General features: G+C 43.4%; 1 protein-coding gene across 1 annotated transcript in view; it reads left to right on the top strand.

The window, feature by feature from the left end:
• Nucleotides 1-22,202, top strand: part of LOC136881344 (myrosinase 1) — a 105,333-nt gene that overhangs the window by 62,966 nt on the left and 20,165 nt on the right. Inside the window, exons 7-10 of the mRNA XM_067154146.2 lie at nt 1,028-1,175; nt 7,748-7,896; nt 11,102-11,236; nt 20,274-20,380. Of these exons, the coding sequence (XP_067010247.2) occupies nt 1,028-1,175; nt 7,748-7,896; nt 11,102-11,236; nt 20,274-20,380 (539 nt within the window). The remainder of the gene's footprint in view (nt 1-1,027; nt 1,176-7,747; nt 7,897-11,101; nt 11,237-20,273; nt 20,381-22,202) is intronic.

Here is a 22,202-nt window from a genome sequence, read left to right as displayed (position 1 = left end):
TTCAAATCGAGGGCAGATGTTATCTCCCGAACGTCTGGTCGTAGAATTACGGGGTTCGGGCGGATACCTTGAGAATTCGTGGCGCACAGCATCATCAAAACAATGGAATCTGTAATGATTTCCGTGGGCTCAAAGAAATAAATATATGGACCACAGCGAGGCAGTGCGTACACTTATTTGTCTAGGTAACAACGCGCTATTCCATTGGCTGGCGCTGGCGGCAAGCAGTCTGGCTTCTCCCTCATGTTCATAACTGTTTTGTATTTAGTTATACGAGGGCAAAACAACGTAGTGGCAACATAGTCCAGGCACTCGCAGGAGATCGGGCATACGCGAATAGGATGTGGGAGCGGTCAGGTGTCGCTGTTGTCGATGTAGTGTACATTTGATGGGCATCCGGTTGGGAGTGTTGTTGCTGTGTGGCGTTGAATTGAAGAGTGTCTGCTACTATTGCCGATTTCTGGAGCGACATCTGCGTCCGGCTAGGCGGCGCAAACGTCCACATTTCTTGCGAGAGGATCGCCCTATTGTGTTGCATGACAACGCGCGCTGTCATGTCGCAAACAGTGTCAAGCTCTTATTGCAACGGTGGCAGTGGGAGGTATTGAAACACCTTCCATACTCATCAGACATGGGTCCTTGTGACTTCGACCTGTATCAGAAGTTGAAGGAACCCCTTTGAGGCCTCCGATTTCTTGACGTGTTATCTGTACTCCACGCAGAAGGGCGCTCAGTCACTGTCGTAAACAGAGTACGCCTTGCGAACAGTCCCAAATGGCTTCCTGACATTTGGTAAAAGGTAATATACTTTACAGGCGACTACACTGAAAGGAATGTAATGCAATTGTACTTGTTAGTTCAGTAAATATTGCTTTCTTTCAATACTGGCACGACTTTGTTTACGGCCCTCGTAGTAGTATACATGTTGCCCAAAAGCAGCCCAGTTCTGACTGCCGGATCTATAATGAATTTTGTTTGTTTGTTTGTTTGTTTGTTTACAGTTTGTGTATAACACTTGTGTTCACAGATTGGCTTGTACGCTCACCCCATTTTCAGCTCTGCGGGTGACTACCCAGCCATTGTGAGAGAACTTGTGGACAAGAACAGTAAGGCTGAAGGAAGGCCTCGTTCTCGTCTGCCTGTCTTCAGCAAGGACATGATAGAATATATCAAAGGTAAGAATTCAACTGCATTACGTTCCACTGATTGTGAACCCAAAGGTCATAAAATGTAGACTGCCGTTTTCATGGTATACGCACGTTCAAAAGTGAAATACATATGATAGGTTCCATCCTCCCCCAATGTTAATTAAACTTGTAATGTCCTGATTAAGTACTTCGTGTTAATGTTTTTCTTAAACAACTTCACAGAGTATCGGAGCACACGATACTTGTACCAGAGCAACACAGAAGGAAAATGAAGGAAGGAAACGTAGCGACGGATGTCCGTGCCATTTTCCTTCCTCCCTACGAATATATTCATGAAAGATAAAATGTTAAGTTGTTATTTTTATAACTTGCGCGCAAAAATGTTTCATCCTTTTTATCAATCTTTCGTTAAACAGTACATAATAAAATGCACGAGGAATTATGGGTGTCTGAGAGGTGTGTTCACTCCTCCCAGGTCCACAAGAACAATATTGTTTCCTTAACATGGAATGATCTATAGGCGATATTAACGTCCGCTATTAGGCTGAAGAAATTTGTCAATGATCTGTAGTAATATATGAAAGTGTAATGGATGAATATTTTATTAAATGTCCTTTTATAACATTACTTTGATGAAAGGTACGGTATAAGCATCGTGCTATTTGACTTGTTACATCCAAAATAGAGGATCGTAAGTTCAGTTGAAATGCTGTTACAACAAAACCGCTTATTTACCAGTATGAAATGAATAAAATGTTGTACATCTCAAGACACCAGGAATATAAAAATAGAAATATAAGACAGCTAGTGTATTTAAACCGGTCTAGTAAACCAAGAATAACGGCCGAGAGGATTCGTCGTGTTGAACGCACGGCACCTCATAATCTGCAGGCCTTCGGGCTGAGCAGCGGTCGCTTGGTAGGCCAAGGCCCTTCGAGGCTGTTGCGCCATGGGGTTGGGTTTTAAGAGTATATAAACATAGTGGAGGCGATAAACACTATACAGGAAGGATGAACAGTTTTGGAAGTGAAAAAGAGATTGAATGGATTGCATAGCCATTATTTGGCTGAAAACCTGAATTTGAATATGATGTTTACATTATAAATTATATTTCTTCTATTCATTCAATTATTGTAAGTAACTTCTTTCATTTTCCTGATAAGTCACCTGAAAACCTAAAACCATGTGGGTTTTAAACTTGTAGTATGAGCAAGCAGACAGTTGTAGAACTTGGATGGACTCTCTTGTGATGGTGTAATTTAAAGCATACCGGCACATTTTATGAGGATTTTTGTCATTAACAATACAAGTAATTTTTTATAGTAGCCAAACATGCGCGCAACTGTCCTTCATCCACTTTTTCTTTTTTTGTTTAAGTATGATAAAATATCTTATGTAGTGTAATGGTGCAGTGGCTGTATGTTATAATCTTTTATAAAAGTTAACTCGCAAAAATTAATTTACAAAAGATTCCTGAAAAGATTATTTGACAGTGTAATACCAACCTTAGTCACGCCGTGGATGTCACCACACGTCACGTGGCCTCTCCACGTCCCGTGGCCTCTCCACGTCCCGGACGTCTGACGTACACGTACGTGCTTTCTTCGCTGTGTTGTCAGACGTTCTTTGGCATTCGCGTTGTCAGTCAGTACGGTGCTTATGTACGGCCCATTGCCTGGAGATATACGGAAAGGGCCCAATAAGCATTTTTTTTTCAGGTGCTTTATACGTGTACATTTGTACAGCGATCCGCGCTGCGTTCCGAACTAAGAACGCAATGCATCACTGCCAACATTTTGGTAAATCAACGTATATTCGTGTGTAATGGCGTAATCTAGAGAGGCACAGCGTGTGACGTTTCAATTCTCTCATCAATATGTCTTAACAGTCCCTATTTACGTGCATGAGTGATCTTGATGATCAGGATGGTTAAAAAATTGGGAATGAGGAGGTATACTGAAAGTCAACCAAGAGCTTAGGAAAAGTATCCTTCCGCATGTGAGCACGTCCCCTCATCCCCCTTCACGTCTCCATTCTCCAACTCCGCCACAACCAGCTTATTATTAACGCCGTGCGTCTACCTGACAAGTACTTCATTCTCAAATAGTGAAGCATCAAAATAAATCACTTCCTTTCACACAGCTGTACTTTGATTACGTACCATACCTATTTATTCCTTTATTGACCATGTAAAACCTACAGATTAGTGACGAATACCGAGGCAAGAGAAGCAAGGTTTATTTTTATTTCATAATGCAATTTGTGTGAAGCACATGGGGACTTAAAACATACGTATACGTTTCCGCTCTCGTACAATAACTGTCAGTGGCAGTTTCTCACAGTTCAACAAGCTGAAAAAACCACCTGTGAGTGGGATTGCAAAATACAATTATTCCAGGAATGTTGTAAATTTTGTAGTCTCGTCATTCGGAAGGTAAAAACGAACTCATGATCTCCTCATGATAACATTTCTTCAGGTAGAGGGCGGTTACGAATATAAAGTAAAGTACAAATTATTATTATTATTATTATTATTATTATTATTATTATTATTATTATTATCATCGAATACTGCAAGTTGTTTTACGTCGCCCCGACACATATGGCGACTATGGGATAGACAAGGGCTAGGAGTGGGAAGGAAGCGTCCGTGGCCTTAATTAAGGTACAGCTCCAGCATTTGCCTGGTGTGAAAATGGGAAACCACGGAAAACCATCTTCAGGACTGCCGACAGTGGGATTCGAACCCACTATCTCCCGAATACTGGACACTGGCCGCACTTAAGCGACTGCAGCTTTCGCGCGCGGTATTATCGAATACGCCAAGGATCCTATTCCCATACCGTGTTAAGGCTCTTCCTGTTTTATTCACGGCAAGTGCATAGTGCGAACTGAGCTGACACACAGGGATACTGACGAACAGTCAAACGAGCAAACGTTTTCTATCACATAAATGTGGCATGCAGCTTAGTTGAGTGACATTTTCCTTATCACCTTGATTGCATGTTTACCTATTGACACACTTTCTAAACTAAATGTTCAGCGACTTTAGGGAAACGTGTCATCAGAAACACTCACGACATATATAAACAGCAACAGGAGAGAATATGATATAGTACCACAAGAAAACAAGAATTCCCTTAAGACAATATATAATTTGCATTGAAAACAGTGTAACTTACCAGTACCGTAGCTAATCTCCATCAGTTTCCTCTATTCCGCTGAGATTACCGCTCGACGATTCATTGTCACGGTCAACGCTGATCACAAACCTAACTTCCTCTCCATCCATTAGGAAGTCCAGGTTCCACAATTTCTTCTCTTCTTCCATAATGTGACGGACGCAGTTCACTCACTTTTTGGGTGTAACTTCAGCGATTCCTTCCTGTAGCAACCTTTCGACATCATCAAGTTTAAAAGTGGTCTTGTTCAGAGCAACGTAACCCTTTACCTGGCTCCATATTAGCTCTATCAGGTTTAGTTCACAGTGATATGGAGGTAAACGAAGCACAGTATGTCCAGCAATGCTGTCAATACGGTAACCTTCATACTTATGATTCACAGTTTGAATTAAACCCATGAGTTCTCCTTTTATCCAGCTGTCCTCGAAGTACACTCCCTTCTCCCTTAGGAACTTCTGCACGTCAATTTTCTTGGAAGATTATGTAGGGATCCTTTCAAGATTGACAGAGTGATAACTGGCATTTTTTTTTTGGTAGGGGCTTTACGTCGCTCCGACACAGATAGGTCTTACGGCGACGATGGGATAGGAAAGGCCTAGGAGTTGGAAGGAAGCGACCGTGGCCTTAATTAAGGTACAGCCCCAGAATTTGCCTGGTGTGAAAATGGGAAACCACGGAAAACCATTTTCAGGGCTGCCGATAGTGGCATTGTTCAACACAATCACACTATTCGACTGAAGTTTCGGCAATAGTTCTTTAAACCAAGCTTCGAACCTGGGACCGTCCATTTCCTGGTGATAACCTCCACTGGACTTTCTGGCTCTACATACAAGTCCCTCACCGTCAACGAAACCGTTCTCGTTCCCACAATGTACTATGATTACATGACCCCCTTTTCCACTTGGGGTTTTCAACCCGGTACTGACACCACTAAAGAAAGCCTGGCGTTTGCTTTTAATCGTACTGCCCTGCCATACCTTAGATGGTGTATGTCCAGCGTTACACCAAGTTTCGTCAAGGTAATAAACCGTGCGCTTCTGTTTACGATAATCCTTGATTGACCTTAGGTACTTGTGACGCCACTGAATGAAATCCGCTCATTCCAGTAAAGCTGAAGCCCTATTCCGCCTCTTAAATACAAATCATGAATCCGTCATCAACCTTCGAATTGTCCTCTCACTGAAATTAGGTAACTCGGCATCCCTATTTACTGCAGTTGCCACTTTCTTGACAGTCGGAATTTCGTTCTTAAGAAAAAAAAAACTATGCACATTTCTCCGAACGCCACTTAAAACAAAATCAGGATATTGTGACACACGAACTCTCTTCCCTTTGGACGCCGGTCGACCTTTCGCTGGAGACTTGTATTTTCTGTGGAGTTTAAATTCCACACGAGCGGCGTAAACACTGTAGGCCTACACAGAAACGCCGGTCAGCTGCGCGGTCTTTTTCACCACGTCTTCCACAGTCCACAGTGGATTCTCATCTCGTAGGCTACGATTTGTTTATATTTTCTACTTAATTTTTCTCCACTTTTGTTAGCTTTAAAATATTTCACAGGAGACTCAAGCGTCACAGCATCACACACGTCTTGCTCACAGCTAGCAGCCATTATGAATACTGAACATGCTGTTGCAGCCAGTATTGCCAACAATTTTCTTGGATCCGTCTTCAACGTCGCAAATATTATGCGAACTCATCAGCAATGGAATGAACTCGAACAAAGCTTATTAAGTACATAGTGCAATAATATATCCATATCATATTAAATAATTATTATTTTGCTACATGCACCACTGAGAACAATAACTATCCATAGCCATCTACGTATGAAATATAAGAGTTGGTAACGAACTCGAATGACACACAACCTGTGATATATTTTCCATATTTATACAGGGCAAAAATGTTTAATTCGTCAAGTCAGTTCACCAGAATATCCAACCAAACTGAAGGAAGCTCCTGACTTCAGGAACAAGTAACAAACTTAGGAAACTATTTAGCGTTGCGGAAGTCTTTTCACCGACCAGAAGTCTAACATTAAAGGGCCCGCTTAGGTCTTGAGTTGACTCTCAGTATAGTAAAATCAAATACCTTTAAGCATCTACGAGCGGTGATACAGAATAATGCATTTATCAACAGAGATATTACCAATCCGGTCAACAGTGGTTGGCTGAATTAGCGGGCTACCGGAGTTCTATGGAACAGGAAGGTCCTTCTTCACGTGAAGGGCAAAACCTACGAAATGATTGTTCCATCCAACCATTCTATATGGTTTGGAGTGCTGGGCCACGGAGAAGAACGATGAACAGAAACTTCATATGACAGATGAAGATGCTCCGATGAGCTCATGGATTAACCAGGCTGGACAAAATTCCAAATGGCACCATTCGCCAATCTCTGAGAGTAATACCAATCTCTGAGAAACTGTGGAAAAATCGACTGAGATGGTTCGGTCACCTTCAGTGAAGACCAGACAGAAGATATTGTGACACACAAAGTAAAGAGCCAAGTAGTAGAATGCCAGATAGCTCTGGAGTGTCTTACATGAAGATGGAAAATCGGCATTAGGAAGGACCTAAATAGTACCAATGGTGATAAAAATAGAGCACCGAGCTCGATATCTGCTGTCGCTTAATTGTGGCCAGTGTCCAGTATTCGGGAGATCGTGGGTTCGAACCCCACTGTCGGCATCCCTGAAGATCGTTTTTCGTGGTTTTCCATTTTCACACCAGGCAAATGCTGGGGCTGTGCCTTAATTAAGGCACGGCCGCTTCCTTCCCACTCCTAGCCCCGTCCTGCCTCATCATCGCCGTAAGACCTATCTGTGTCGGTGCGACGTAAAGCAAATAAAGAAATAGAGTACAAGATCGAAGTTGCTGGAGGAGAGTTACCAGAAAATCCAACCCCACTCGAGTGGTAGAAGAAAAAGGAGAAATACTTCCGTGCATGAGTTGCCTTCCGCTCTGTATAACCCTTCTTAGAGCCAATGAACGTACGGGTATCCCAATTACTTCTGAACGAGTAAGATAATCAGAACCCTGTAGTACTTCACCTAACATGTATCAGATTATCTGGTGTCTCACAATACGGAGTATTTCAAAACTGGGGCAGAAGGACAGGGGACAAGGTTTCAGCCTCACTGTGGCAATGCTGACGATGGTTAATGAACAAACATCTACCCGCCTCGGACCGTACCTCTGCCACATTGCATATCATTTCATTTCCATTCCACCTTCCTTCTATTAATGAGAATTACTTCGACACAATAATTAACGATTCCTCATCGCAAAATCCCAACCTGGATAAAAATGAGTAGCGGTGCGAACTTTCTTGTACCGTTGATCACTAAACCTTACTGGCACTATTTGGTTTCTCCTGATGAGAATTGCTTACAGTCACAAAATATCTTTCCAGGAACATCCGACTTCTACTCACTCAACTACTATACCTGCCGGCTCGTCTCACCTGGGATCACGAAACACGACCCAGCCTTGCGCCCTGACGCCGAAGTTTCATCTCATGCGGACCCATCTTGGCCCACGACTGCTTCAGAATGGATCAAGGTAATATCTTGAGAGCTATTTGACCATGTTCCTGTTTTTCTTTCTCCTTCATAGTGCAGTTTGCTCTTTAAGTTTGAAGTAGAGTGGTTCAAATTACCACTAACCTCTTCCACCTCCTTGTTTTGGATTGTGCGATACTGTTGCATGACCCGTTCTCCCACATCAGGCTTGCACAGCTGGAAGAGTGGCCTAAAGCAGTCACATCTTGGAAAGGGACTTGACCTAATGGGAACTATGGCAAATCACGTGATATTCATTCAATATTGTCCTGGTGAACGCTCTGTAAGGTGCTGGTTCAATTCTGTGATATTTCTCCACTTTGTCAGTTTTAAGTGAATTTTTCGTTGCTTGGAGTATTGTGGCGCTGTTGTTGATCAACTGCGAGACGTCAGAAGAAGGTGAAAAGCGTGCAGTATTGTATAGCCAAGTATTACAGGGTGCACAGCTACTTCCTGGTGAGAAGGAAGCTGGCTGCCCAGAGCGTGGTATTGCCAATGCGCAGTAGCGCGTAGCACGTGCGTTTATTGTTTAAATATGTAGTAAAATTTTCGGAATTAGCGGTTAGTTTTTATTTAATTATTTTACCTTTCTGTTTTGATTTTATTTCCCGGCAGTCTGGCATTAACCCAGCACGAAATTTGTGTTAGAAGTTTATCCGTGCTCGGTATTTAAACCCTGATATAGCGTGGACTATTTCCGTAAAGCTCGTCCTAAATGATGTGAAAGATTTACGTAGACTACCTAGAGGTAAATATCAGCGGGTAAGGAATGTGTTGGGTCTGTAACTCCATACTCTGCTAAGAAAATTATTCTCACTTGCTATTTTGTCTCCCCCTTTTGGCTCCAATTCTTTTCCCAAATTCGCGACCGTCGTTTAATACTGTCATTAGCCTATTATTATTATTATTATTATTATTATTATTATTATTATTATTATTATTATTGTACCGGGCGGTACACCTCCACTCCGCTAATTTAAAATGTGCGCCAGTTGAAACTCCTCTGCTGGAGGAAGTCTGAACTTTATCTACGCTATTAATTCTCTACTTTCTCAGAAGATGTCACCACGTGGAAAATTTTGAGTTTTTGAACTGTGTCATTTTTGATGTGGTTTTGTTTCACTTGAAGTAAGAAGTGTGAACTTTCTCTTCTAGAGGACACTACGGAAGATCTACAATAGTGCAATCTAGTGCGGAGTCAAAGAACTATTTTTTTTGGAGAAAATTTAATTTCAAGAGTTTGTTCTTTGTTAAATTTCTTTCTGTCATTGTTTAAGTTGGCAATATTTACCCCTTTCTTCCCCTTGTTATGAATGTATCCAATCCCGAATTTCTTCTATTAATTTCTGACCAATCTGGTGTATCTTCCCCCAACTTGAATCTGTTGCGGGGTCCTACCCAATAAAGAGTTTGTGGGAGGGTGTTTCTTTCCCCTAACGCCTAGAACCTTCCACGAGAGGATATAAACTGCTGATTTTTGGGTCTCTGCGCCACTTCTGTTCCATCTTTCAGTGTGTTAAGTACATAGCAGGGGGCGGGAAGCGCCTCTTTCTTCGGCAGCGGTCAACAACAAGGTAATGGCCGATTAATAACTTCTTTCTTTGCTAGCTCAGCAGTTTAACTTTCGGGGCGGGTTCTAGGCCTTCCACCATGTAACTTTCCTTTAAAATGTAAAAACTACTGGTATCTATTCTATCTTTCAAACGACATATCGGGATAGAGAGTGCTTAACCCTCTCGAGCTCCCAATCACATCGTCTTGAGGTGAACTTATTTTTCTCAACCAATTCTTCCGTAATGGAATGTAAATTGTTATTAAGTCACCTCTGTAGTATGGGATTAGCCCTTGTATTAATGGCCTAGTGCCAAGTAGGTCTTAAGCAAAGTGTATTAGGAGTGCAAATTCGCCTCCTCTCAAACTGTATTTTAGAGGTCATGTATTAACCTTCTTGTCATTTAACAGACCTCAGTAGGTTGGGTATTTTACCCCTGTGTATACGTCCTTGGAGGACAGCTTAAAAGTGGAGTTCGGAGTGGCCTATGATAGGCTTGTATTTTAAGGGGAAGTTGCCCTTTATTGAAAATTGTGTCTCTGCCTCAAGGAGGCTTTTGGGTGTAATTGGAAGCAAATGTTTCTGGCATGTTTGGGGGTTTTCGGCCCCTTTGTTGTATGGTGTTCATTGTAAGGTTGGGCTCTTTGCTCAAGAATTATGTTTCTTACTTTTGAAGCCCCAAATGGGGTACCTATGTAAATGTATTTTTCAATCGTGTTTCGGCTACTAAGTACCTGTTCTATTTGTTGTTACCTAATTTTGCAAAGAAAATATAACCTTGTTAAATTTTAAAATTAATTTCACTTTAGTAGCTTGAGACCTATTCACCACCCAGCACCTTCTTTCATGCATAACTACCACCAAAACACGGTAACTATTATTATTATTATTATTATTATTATTATTATTATTATTATTATTATTATTATTATTATTATTATTTGGCTGTAAAACAAAAACTGTGAACAAACGGCACATCCTACATGTATTAAGATTATTTTCGCATTCTGGCCACAAAAATACATACAGTACGTAAGGGTTGAAAATAACAAAATATTTTAAATTGTGATCGTACGAATTAATCAGTAATCTGAGAATTCTCCTCCAGCATTCGTAGTTCAAAGAAGGCTCACTTGACATCTGAAGACGGTGACCATTCAAAAAAAATAATGTATATTTGTGTGCTACAACATTGTTGATCTTGCAAATCATGAGATCAATAACAAACCAAACCCCATGGCACTACAGACCGCTGCTCAGCCCGAAGACCTGCAGATTACGAGGTGTCATGTGGTCAGCACGACGAATCCTCTCGGCCGTTATTCTTGGCTTTCTAGGCCGGGGCCGCTATCACACTGTCAGACAGCTCCTCAATTATAATCACGTAGGCTGAGTGGACCTCGAAACAGCCCTCAGATCCAGGTAAAAATCTGACCTGGACGGGAATCTAACCCGGGGCCTCCGGGTAAGAGGCAGGCACGCTACCCCTACACCACGGGGCCGGCGTGAGATCAATGCTTACATAAAAATATAAACTTTGTTGTCTATTTGCATTGTTTCCTTCGACTATTTATAGACTGTTGTAATTTGTAGAAAGATATTCTGACGAAGGCTGAATGTAGAGTAATTTACCATGTTGTCTTCATATCCACAGGTGGTTCCTTGGGGACTACGCAAAGCAATCAACTGGGTACATAAACAGTACAATGGTCCTACCATCGTCATTACTGAAAACGGAGTCCCCGACAACGGTAAACTGGAAGACTTAAGCCGCATATCGTATTATAGGGTAAGTTTCAAACTTCTGGTTCCTCCCAAGATGTAGAATTCTTCTTCTTCTTCTTCTTCTTCTTCTTCTTCTTCTTGCAGCTTTGATCCATTTTATCCACCCCTCGCGATCCCATGTTAATCTCTTCTCTTGCCGTTATCCCTTTCATGGGCATTCGCTGGTTCACAAACGCGAGTTTCTTGACCATCGCGCAAACTAGTTTAGTTTAGTTTAGTAATGTTTTATTTTACCTGGCAAGATTAAGGCCTTCAGGCCTTCTCTTCCATCTAACCAGGAACTGAAATATACATATATTGCATTGTATTACTTACAATAACTAGATCTAATACAAATTAAATTAATAATACAAGAATGGTGAGATTACATTAAGATGAAATGAATTAAGATTAAATTAATAAATTAAGATTAAATTAAGATCAAATAAATCAGATATAAAAAGGGATACATTCTTAAAACTAATATCCTACATGTAAAAACAAAAAGGCAGTACATAAAATTTGATTTTAAAGACAACTCGGATAAGAATTTTAGACTCTCTACCAGGACATCCATAACAATAGAATGGTTGTAAGTAGCAGCATCAAGTTTACAGATGTTCCTTACTGGTGCATAAAATGTCTCCAAAGTGCTTCCTTGAAAGTGCGAATAGCGCTTAACCCCCTGATATTTTCGGGAAGGAGGTTCCACTCACGGCAGGCAATTACTGTGAATGATTTATCATAGATGGCAGTTCTATGGGTAGGTAAAGCAAGGATGGAATTATTAGTGGATCTGGTGTTAAGACTGTGATAAGAGGATAAGTATTTGAAATATGAAGTAAGGTAAAATGGTTGTGAAGAATAGATATGACACTGCGAGAGATCAGTGTTCATTCGTATGATTTTCGTGAAATAATTGAAAGTATTGAAATACACAGAGTACACACCTCAAAAAAGATTTTTTAACTATTTGTTTTACGTCTCACCGACACAGATAGGTTTTATTTCGACGATGGGATATGAAAGGCCTTGGAGTGGGAAGGAAGCGGCCGTGGCCTTAATTAAGGTACAGCCCCACCATTTAACTGGTGCTAAAATGGGAAACCATGGAAAACCATCTTCAGGGCTGCTGATAATGGGGCTCGAACCCACTACCTCCCGCATGCAAGCTCACAGCTCCGCGCCCCTAACCGCACGGCCAACTCGCCCGGTAAAAGAAAAGGTTTTGAAACAGGCGTGTTTTGAATGCTTCTGAAGGATGCTTGATGTGGCAGTACTCTTACTAAAAAGAGACGTCAAAATGCATTCCGACCGACCAACCAGCGGAGCACAGGATCGGTGGCCACGGCTCTACAGCTCTACACTCGGGAGACGGAGAGAGACTGGTCCCCACCGTCAGCTGTCCTGGGAATGGTTTTCCATTCTCCTGCACTAAAGTAGAATGCCGGTACATTTCCTCGTATAGGCCACAACCGCAAACTCACTCACCTTCTTCGCACATGTTCATCACCACCACAAATTTCCTAGCCCGAGAGATGGCACCATCATCTAAGAGGCCCGCCTTCTCCTTCAGAGGATAAATGAAAACGTAGTGTCGTCTGGTCGGCGTGGCCACAACTGATTCGTGGCCTTACAAGTCTGCAATCCGACCAACGGAGCAGAGGACCGATGGCCACGGGGACGAAGAGGGGCTGGTCCTCACAAGTCGGCTGTCTTAAGGATGGTTTTCTGTGGTTTTCCATTCTCCTGCACGAAGGCGAATGCCGCGACAGTTCACTGCCACCAACCCTCTCACGCTCTCCGACCATGTCCACCGAATCAAATCTCCCTGACCTGAGAGACGGGCACGATGCCTCAATGCGCGAAGTGCAGCAATACCATACAAAGACACAAATTGTGATTTTTCAGGTTTGATGAACGGATGCGTTTTTGCTAAATGCGTCGTGCTTTTTGCAGGCTTGTTTGTATTTTTCACAGGAATAAAAATTCTACCGAGCAAATTACTGCGCGGTTAGCGTCACGTAGCTAACAGGTTGCAGGGAGATAGTGGGTTCGAATTCCACTGTCGGCAGTGCTGAAAATGGCTTTCCGTGGTTTCCTATTTTCACACCAGGCAAATGCTGGGGATGTACCTTAATTAACGTAGCCCTTTCCCATCCTTACGTCGCCGAAAACCTTCAGTGTGTTAGTGCGACGTTAAATCACTAACAAAATAAAAAAATCTGTACCAGTCAGTATATGCTCAAAGAACAGCAGTAGTTATTCTTCTCCTTATTATAATTGTTATCATTACTGTTATTAAAAGCATGGCTAATAGACTACCTACCGAGATCACTCAAAGTTCAAGTGCGCTCCCGCAGAGCGGCGCTAGTGGAGCCAATCACCAACGCTGCACGGTCAGCTCGAACCAGCCTTTTGTCTCGGAGCGATTCGGCTAAACTCTGTTGAACTCTGCTCGGTTCGGGAGCGCTACAGAGCAAGTGAGGAAGGGCGGAGACAGACGCAGCGACAGAGTTTTTGTTTAAAATCGAAGAGTGGGGGTCTGTACTCTGGTCATCCTAGCAAAGTCGTCTTTTGCACCTTGCGCCGCGAATACATCGGTGCATGCATTCTGAGAGAACCTGATCTAAATGATAATATTATTGTTATTAAAATATTCATTTATATTATGTATTTTATGTACAGTAAGATAGCACAGTAGTTTGGTAATTTGTTTCAGTGCTTTTAAATTTGTTATTCATATCTTCACTGCTTAAGTGTAAAGCAGTGACACGGGTCCATAACGATGCCAGTTCAAATAAATAAATATATCTATCTATCTATATATTTATTTATTTATTAATGTATTTATCTGTCTGTCTATGCCACATATGTTTGTCTACTCCTTAGTCCCATTTTCAGATATGAGATCTGGGCAATGTCACATACTATATATTTTGAATAATTTCAAACATATTTTACAGTTTATGAACCTAATCTCTTGAACAAGTCGTCTCCTTCCTCATATCTTTTTCCCAACAAATGGGAATTGGGACATGAAGTGGATTTGGTACAGTTTTACGGTTGGATGTCCTTCCTGACGTCAACCCATCGTGGAGGGATGTATTCGACATTGTGTGTTTTTGACATGTTTGATGGCGTGACATGTTGGATGTTTAAGAACAGAAGTGTGCTGTTAAGATGAACACAAACACCTAGTCCCCAACCTAGAGGAATTAACCATACGCAATTAAAATCCACAGCCCGTCCAGGAAATGAACTGAGGGCTCTCTGAGCTGAGGGTCAACACCACGTTAACAATTCAGTCAAGGAAACGGACTATGTACGTTAGCTGACAACAAATAGAATACATGTACATATTTTCTTTCTAATGAGTTTATTATCAGAAATATTTCGTTGAAAACAACTTCAAGTAAGTGGTTTATCAAACTAGTTAGATGAATCAGAAGCCACCTGTCCGTAATCTTGTCAAGATAAGGCAATCAATTTATATTAAGCCTTTATTCTGTCTAAACACAGTATCGAAGAAGACTGTGGCGCTTCATTTCAAGTTTAGTCTTCTGTTTGTTTATCATTTCCTGCCTGACTCCACCCACACAAGTGTCATAACTCATGTTTCATCCTAGGATAGAATAGAATGCTCTCTTCCCCTATTTCCAGAACTATTGTTTTTACTTGTTTTACGTCACACCGACACAGATAGATCTTATGGCGACGACGGGATAGAAAAGGCCTAGAAGTGGGAAGGAAACATACCGTGGCCTTAATTAAGGTTCAGTCCCAGCATTTGCCTGGTGTGAAAATAGGAAACCACGGAAAACCATCCTCAGGGCTGCTGACAGTAGGGTTCGAACCCACCATCTCAGGGCCTCTCAAAAGCCCAAAATCTCACACGTGCAAACCGAGGCGCAGAGGTTCTGTGCACTGAGCATCGGTCCAACTCGGCTCGTTTCGGACCAGTGTTTGTCTCGTGGCGACTCGGCTAAGCTCGGCTCAACTCTGCACGGATAGTGGAGCGCTGTAGAGCCAGTGAGGAAGGGCGAGACAGGCCGAGCGAGGAAGACAGGCGCAGGGAAAGAGAGATGCAGCGCTATTGCTTAAAATCCAGGAGTGGGGTTCTGCACTCAGGTCAAGCGAAGTCGTTTCTGCACCTTGCGCCGCACAGTGCACCGGTGCATGGACTCTGAGAAGCCCTGCGACCATCTCCCGGGTGCAAGCTCACAGATGCGCGCCCTTAACAGCACGGCCAACGCGTCCGGGCTAGAAACTAAAGAGAGATGATTCGATTATTGTAATACAAATTGTGTTGGTATATAATATGTATTAAATCATGCTAATTACAGTTTGCCAATAAATATACTACAGTAGCGTGTGGCCATTTGTCATCCTTCTGCTAATTTCGCGAAATTCTGGTAATCACTAGCATCGCGTGTATAAATAAGATCACAGGAGCCGTAAACACGCACATTATTTTGCTGATATTACATTTAATAATTATTTTGGAAAACCCCACTTAGGTATTGTTTTGGTGATAGTTGTTTGTTTTAAATGTCCGTTTGCGCTGCGCAAATGTAGCGCTCCTGACAGACGATCACCAGCGAGTGAAGACAGCAACGTTTGGCTATTTGCATCACTGGGATGTGTAGGGGCAAAATGCTACTCTTGTAGGAATTCGCATCCCAGATTTTGTGATCCTGCAGAGGTACAAGTTGTCTTGCGCCGCTCAAGAGGGCAGCGTTTGTCAAGTTCGTGGCCTTGTGTGTATGACCAGACTTGTGAATCAAACCTTCTGTTGTATGCTGATGCAAGGACATGCCGGTAATTACAGTAAATTTAGGGAGATTTAAAATCATTCGTTGTAGGATCTACCACGTAATTTTTTTCTTACCCCACTCCTTCAGTATTTGCGTTTATTTTGCAACATTTGAAAATAAGGTCATATTGTTTGACCTCCATTGGGAAGACTTAGGAGTAAGTAAACGAGATGCTCGACTATGTGGTATGTTTCGAGCTGTCTGTCGAAAGATGGTGTGGAATGACAGTAGACGAATAAGGTTGAGTGGAGATTTTAAAAATAGGAAAGACAATATTATGAAAATAAAAGTTGGAATTCAAGAGGACAAATTGGGGAAATATATAATTAAGGGAAATGTTCGACAAATTTCAAAGTTCAAAGAAACATTTGATAGGGAATCTGCCACCTGGTTCACAGCTCTAAATGCATATCATTGATTGACTGATTGATTGGGTTTATAAAAGGTTGGCAACGCGTATACTGCCGGGTACTGTTTCCAACCATTACAATTCTCCACCAAATATCTCATTGGCACCATAGTTAGAGAGTTCTACAATTTAAGAAGAAAGTATGCTACCTGATTTCATGAAATTGCATATTGTACGACAAAAATGATTCCAATTACGCGGAAACTGTTAGTTTAACACTTGTGCAATTTGTTTCAGTGACTTGATCTTAAGTTGGTACGCGCAGACAGCAGTAACACGCTCCAAACTTTTATTATCTCCATCACCACTTGTATTTACTACTGGAGTTCACATGTGCAAGCCTGAGTGTGTGATTGTAAAGGTGTGTATTTGTTGCGAGTGTGTTGTGAATTGGTGAATGACTATAATTATTTTGTGATTCGGTGCGATTCGGTACCCGTGAGCTTTTTAATAAAAAGGAAATTTCCTCTACTGTTTATTTTCCTGTCTATTTTCAGCTGGTGTGAACACCCAGCTACTTTGTACACGAGACACCACTGCTAGTAATGTATTGTTGTTTTTTGGTCATATATTATAATATGGTAATCTGTTTCCCCAACATCCCCTCGCTTTTGGAAAGTCTCCAGTTCGCGATGAGGAACTTGGATTTTTTTCCACCAATAGATTGTTTCAAAAATTAGATGTAATGCTTTTCAGTCGTTTGTTTTATAAAGCAGCGTTTTGTCTTAGGCCAAACACTAGATATAATTCTAATTTTTAAATGCTCTGTTGATGGAAAAAGAAATCTAAGTCCCTCATCGGGAATTTAGACTTTCCATTAGGAATTGCTAGGCCAGCAATAATTTCATTGTGGAGATGTATCTCCCTTACGCAGTTAACATATGGTGTCTATACCAATGGCCTTCTGATAAATTCACCAGAGCGGGAAAATAAACGGTCACACAGATCTCTGTTGAGGACTCTACACTGCTGCCAAGCAACGCCTCTTTTTCGGCCGGGTGTCGCCGCACCTTTAATTCGCACCCAGTCGACCTCAATCAAGCATATTGGCCAGACACCAAACTGGAAGTCGGCTTCCCTAACATGTACACTCTCCTAGTTCGTGATATTAAGCTTGCTATCACCGAGGAAGACATCCTCACGGAACTTTGCCCGGCAGGCGTCCATTCTGCTTCTAGACTCTACGCTGGCCCGGTACTATCGCCTGATGTTCTCCGCCATCGCGTCGAAGCTGCTACTCCGAACATCAAAGCTCAACTACTGCTCATAGCACCCGATACGCCTGTCACCGCCGAATCGCATGCCCCCTCCAACATTATCCCATCCCTTCTCCTCTAGCTACACCACCGCTGTTCACACCACTACTCCTACCACCACCACCACTTCTACTCACACCTCAACAAACATTCCCATAACCACTTCAGTTATGTCGCATCCCCTCCCCATCATGACGTCTAATCATCCCATTCCTCCCACCCCTGACCAACTACGTCCCTTGACCACACTACTTCAGCCACCCGCCGACGGACCTGTCAACGACACGCCTGCAGCTACGGAACATCCACCATCGTCATCGCCGCCGTCCGACCGCTTTACTACCTACACCTGCGTCGTTCGCGGAGTGGACCCTAATATATCACCTGCAGCCATCGTCCATGAACTTCGCCAAGCAGGATTACCCGTTCGCCGGGCGTTCCGGATTTTCAATGCAGATGGACCCATATGTCTCATGAGACTCCAACTTCCTACACTCGAAGATGTTCAACAACTTATCATCCACGAGATACAGCTCGACGGGCGCCACCATCGGGTTGAACAGTCACGTTCTCCTCCTCAACATTCGACCAACCCTGCAACACCTCGTTGCCGTCCCTGGCCTTCCCCACATCCCCACCCTCCTAGTCCACATCTCCGACCTTACCCACCCCCACCTCACCCCAGTAACTTTTCACCACCACCATCTACCTTTGACATCCTTCGCCTTCTCCTCACTTCACTTGTCAACTTTTCCTCCTTTGCCCTTCATCTTATCCCTTAGAACCTAGCTTAAACCTTCCCTTCTTTTCAACTCAGTTATAAAGCACTTGTATTTGTAATTCTGTCAATAAAGCACTATATAACTACACCCCGCTTACACATCTCCTCTCTTAATTAAATCGCTTTTTTTCCCATCTCCCTCATTTTTCACTTCTTCCCAAACCCCGTCTAATCTTCTGGTCAGAGAGAGGGCGTTACCCTGAACATTTGAACAACAATTCACCTGCCATCGATGGATGCAGAGTGGGTCACGGCCCACAAGTGGCCACGCCTGGTCCGTGGTCAACTCTGCACTCTGACCGGCCAACCGAGCAGAGGAGGGGTGGCCACAACTCTACCGTGGCTCTAAGCCTCTGCATTCGGGAGACGGGAAAAGGCTGGACCTTACGGCTGGCCCCAACCGTCGGCTATCCTGAGAATGGTTTTCCGTGGTATTGCATTCGCCTGCATTAAGGCGAATGCCGGGAAAATTCTTAGCATAGGCCACGGTCGTCAACCCTCTCACCTTCTCCTAGCATCTCCTTCACCGTAAAAAGTTCTCCTGCTTGAGAGACGGGGTTACCGTCTAAGAGGCCCACCTCTCCCGTAAAGTGGGGAATGAAAACATTTTAGTAGTAGTAGTAGTAGTAGTAGTAGTAGTAGTAGTAATTCACCTGCTTACATCCCAGTGTCAGTGTGTAGTGCCTGACACATCCCACCTTAAGTCTGGTGTCAAGCCTCAAACGAAACGCTTCTTTATAGAGCAAACTCTTGAAAAGCATAACATTTAATGTCTCACCTTTGACTCGCAAGTCTGGTCATAAGCACGTGACTACGAACTTGAAAAATGCTGCCCTCCGTAGTGGTCCAACACATCCTTCTTACCCAACATCCTTCCTTCAGTCTAAATATTATTTCCAGCAATCTAATTTTCCTATTCTGCCTACTATCCATTTCACCTTACTCACGCAGTAATCACCGTGTGATTCTTTCATCTGACGTTGGTAATATAAATTCAATATTTCCCTCCAGTTTTCCTCTTTAATCTTAACTAATATTGTATTGCAGCCAATACTGTATCACAGATTTAGCTAAATAGGGAGTTTCAAAAATACACGGCATAATTTCTGGGTTGGATTCCTCACATGGGAAAAACTGTATTTAAACATGGGTCCGGAAATGACTACTTTCTTGGCCTCCATGATCACCTGTTCTGAACCCGTTGGACTTCTTTGTCTGAGGTTATGCAAAGGGCTCAAGCAACCGCTGTGGATGATGAAGTTAACACTTCGTGGCAGAATGGTAAGATCTTTTCAAACAATACGTGCAATATGTTCGAGCGTGTTCGTAACTCCATGTGACGATGAGCACAAGCGTGCAGTATGGCAGCAGGCGGGCATTTGAACACTTCTCGTTAAGGTAATGATCGGAGTGCATTAGTACATGCAAGCAAGCCCACAATATCTCAGGTTTCAACCCATGACAGAGTGTGATATCTCGGGAAGAATGCATTTACGGACCCGTGTTTAAATGCACTAATTTCTTTCCTCTGTGTATGAGGAACCTAACCCTGAAATTACGTTGTGTAATTTTGAAACACACTTTATCTGTTTGTGCCTAATATCTATTCATTCTTGTATCCCCATCATTATTTTGTAGCACTTACTAACTACTACATCTGGCTCTTTACGGTCTTCTTCAGAGCCCCATGTTTTCTGCCCATGTTTCTTCCTATCACCTGACGTCCGCAGCCGATTTGTAAGCCCATACTGATACCGCAGCTTTGCCGTCAGTTCTCATTCTGTTCGTTGCTCTTGCAGGTTCACTTAGCAGAAGTTCTCAAGTCCATACACGAGGACGGATGTAATGTTAAGGGATTCACTACGTGGAGCCTCCTAGACAACTTCGAGTGGAACAGTGGATACACGTGAGTAAATTCTTCTCTCTTTCCTTATACAAGGTGAATCAGCTGGGCTGTTGATCTAAAAAAACTAGCGAGTCGTTAAAGATATAAAAAAATTAGTTTTCGGTTTCAAAAATCAGTTTCCTCTTTCAGCAATGTTACCAAGAAATTCATAATCGAGCAAGAAGCACTTTTCCCGGGTGTGAATACCTACTGTACTGAGATAACGTGACTAACTTTATTTTGTAAATTAAACTACACTTCTTCATACACCTAGCCTTAGATTTATGGACACTGTAATTTCAGGAATGATATTATTTTCAAAATACACTGACTGACAGAGCAAATGCAACACCAAGAAGGATTGGTTCGAAAGGGATGAAAGTTGGGGAAAAAACAGAGACGGCACGGACGAATAATTGATGTTTATTTCAAACCGATATGCAGGTTACACAATGCGCACGGCATCGACTCAGTAGGATGTAGGACCACCGCGAGCGGCGATGCACGCAGAAACACGTCGAGGTACAGAGTCAATAAGAGTGCGGATGGTGTCCTGAGGGATGGTTCTCCATTCTCTGTCAACCATTTGCCACAGTTGGTCGTCCGTACGAGGCTGGGGCAGAGTTTGCAAACGGCGTCCAATGAGATCCCACACGTGTTCGATTGGTGAGAGATCCGGAGAGTACGCTGGCCACGGAAGCATCTGTACACCTCGTAGAGCCTGTTGAGAGATGCGAGCAGTGCGTGGGCGGGCATTATCCTGAAACAGAGCATTGGGCAGCCCCTGAAGGTACGGGAGTGCCACCGGCCGCAGCACATGCTGCACGTAGCGGTGGGCATTTTACGTGCCTTGAATACGCACTAGAGGTGACGTGGAATCATACGCAATAGCGCCCCAAACCATGATGCCGCGTTGTCTAGCGGTAGGGCGCTCCACAGTTACTGCCGGATTTGACCTTTCTCCACGCCGACGCCACACTCGTCTGCGGTGACTATCACTGACAGAACAGAAGCGTGACTCATCGGAGAACACGACGTTCCGCCATTCCCTCATCCAAGTCGCTCTAGCCCGGCACCATGCCAGGCGTGCACGTCTATGCTGTGGAGTCAATGGTAGTCTTCTGAGCGGACGCCGGGAGTGCAGGCCTCCTTCAACCAATCGACGGGAAATTGTTCTGGTCGATATTGGAACAGCCAGGGTGCCTTGCACATGCTGAAGAATGGCGGTTGACGTGGCGTGCGGGGCTGCCACCGCTTGGCGGCGGATGCGCCGATCCTCGCGTGCTGACGTCACTCGGGCTGCGCCTGGACCCCTCGCACGTGCCACATGTCCCTGCGCCAACCATCTTCGCCACAGGCGCTGCACCGTGGACACATCCCTATGGGTATCGGCTGCGATTTGACGAAGCGACCAACCTGCCCTTCTCAGCCCGATCACCATACCCCTCGTAAAGTCGTCTCTCTGCTGGAAATGCCTCCGTTGACGGCGGCCTGGCATTCTTAGCAATACACGTGTCCTGTGGCACACGACAACACGTTCTACAATGACTGTCGGCTGAGAAATCACGGTACGAAGTGGGCCATTCGCCAACGCCGTGTCCCATTTATCGTTCGCTACGTGCGCAGCACAGCGGCGCATTTCACATCATGAGCATACCTCAGTGACGTCAGTCTACCCTGCAATTGGCATAAAGTTCTGACCACTCCTTCTTGGTGTTGCATTTGCTCTGTCAGTCAGTGTACAACAAGTAATTCTCTAGAAAATGGACTGCCTTCAAGCGTGCTTCATTCGTGAGCCATAGTCCACCTTCTTGCATGAATATCAGTCTTTCCTTTACCTGTT

This window comes from Anabrus simplex, chromosome 1, assembly GCF_040414725.1.
Source record: "Anabrus simplex isolate iqAnaSimp1 chromosome 1, ASM4041472v1, whole genome shotgun sequence".
NCBI classification, from domain to species: Eukaryota; Metazoa; Arthropoda; class Insecta; order Orthoptera; family Tettigoniidae; genus Anabrus; species Anabrus simplex.
The sequence above is the reverse complement of the archived record's forward strand: the minus strand, read 5'-3'. Positions and strand labels throughout refer to the sequence as shown.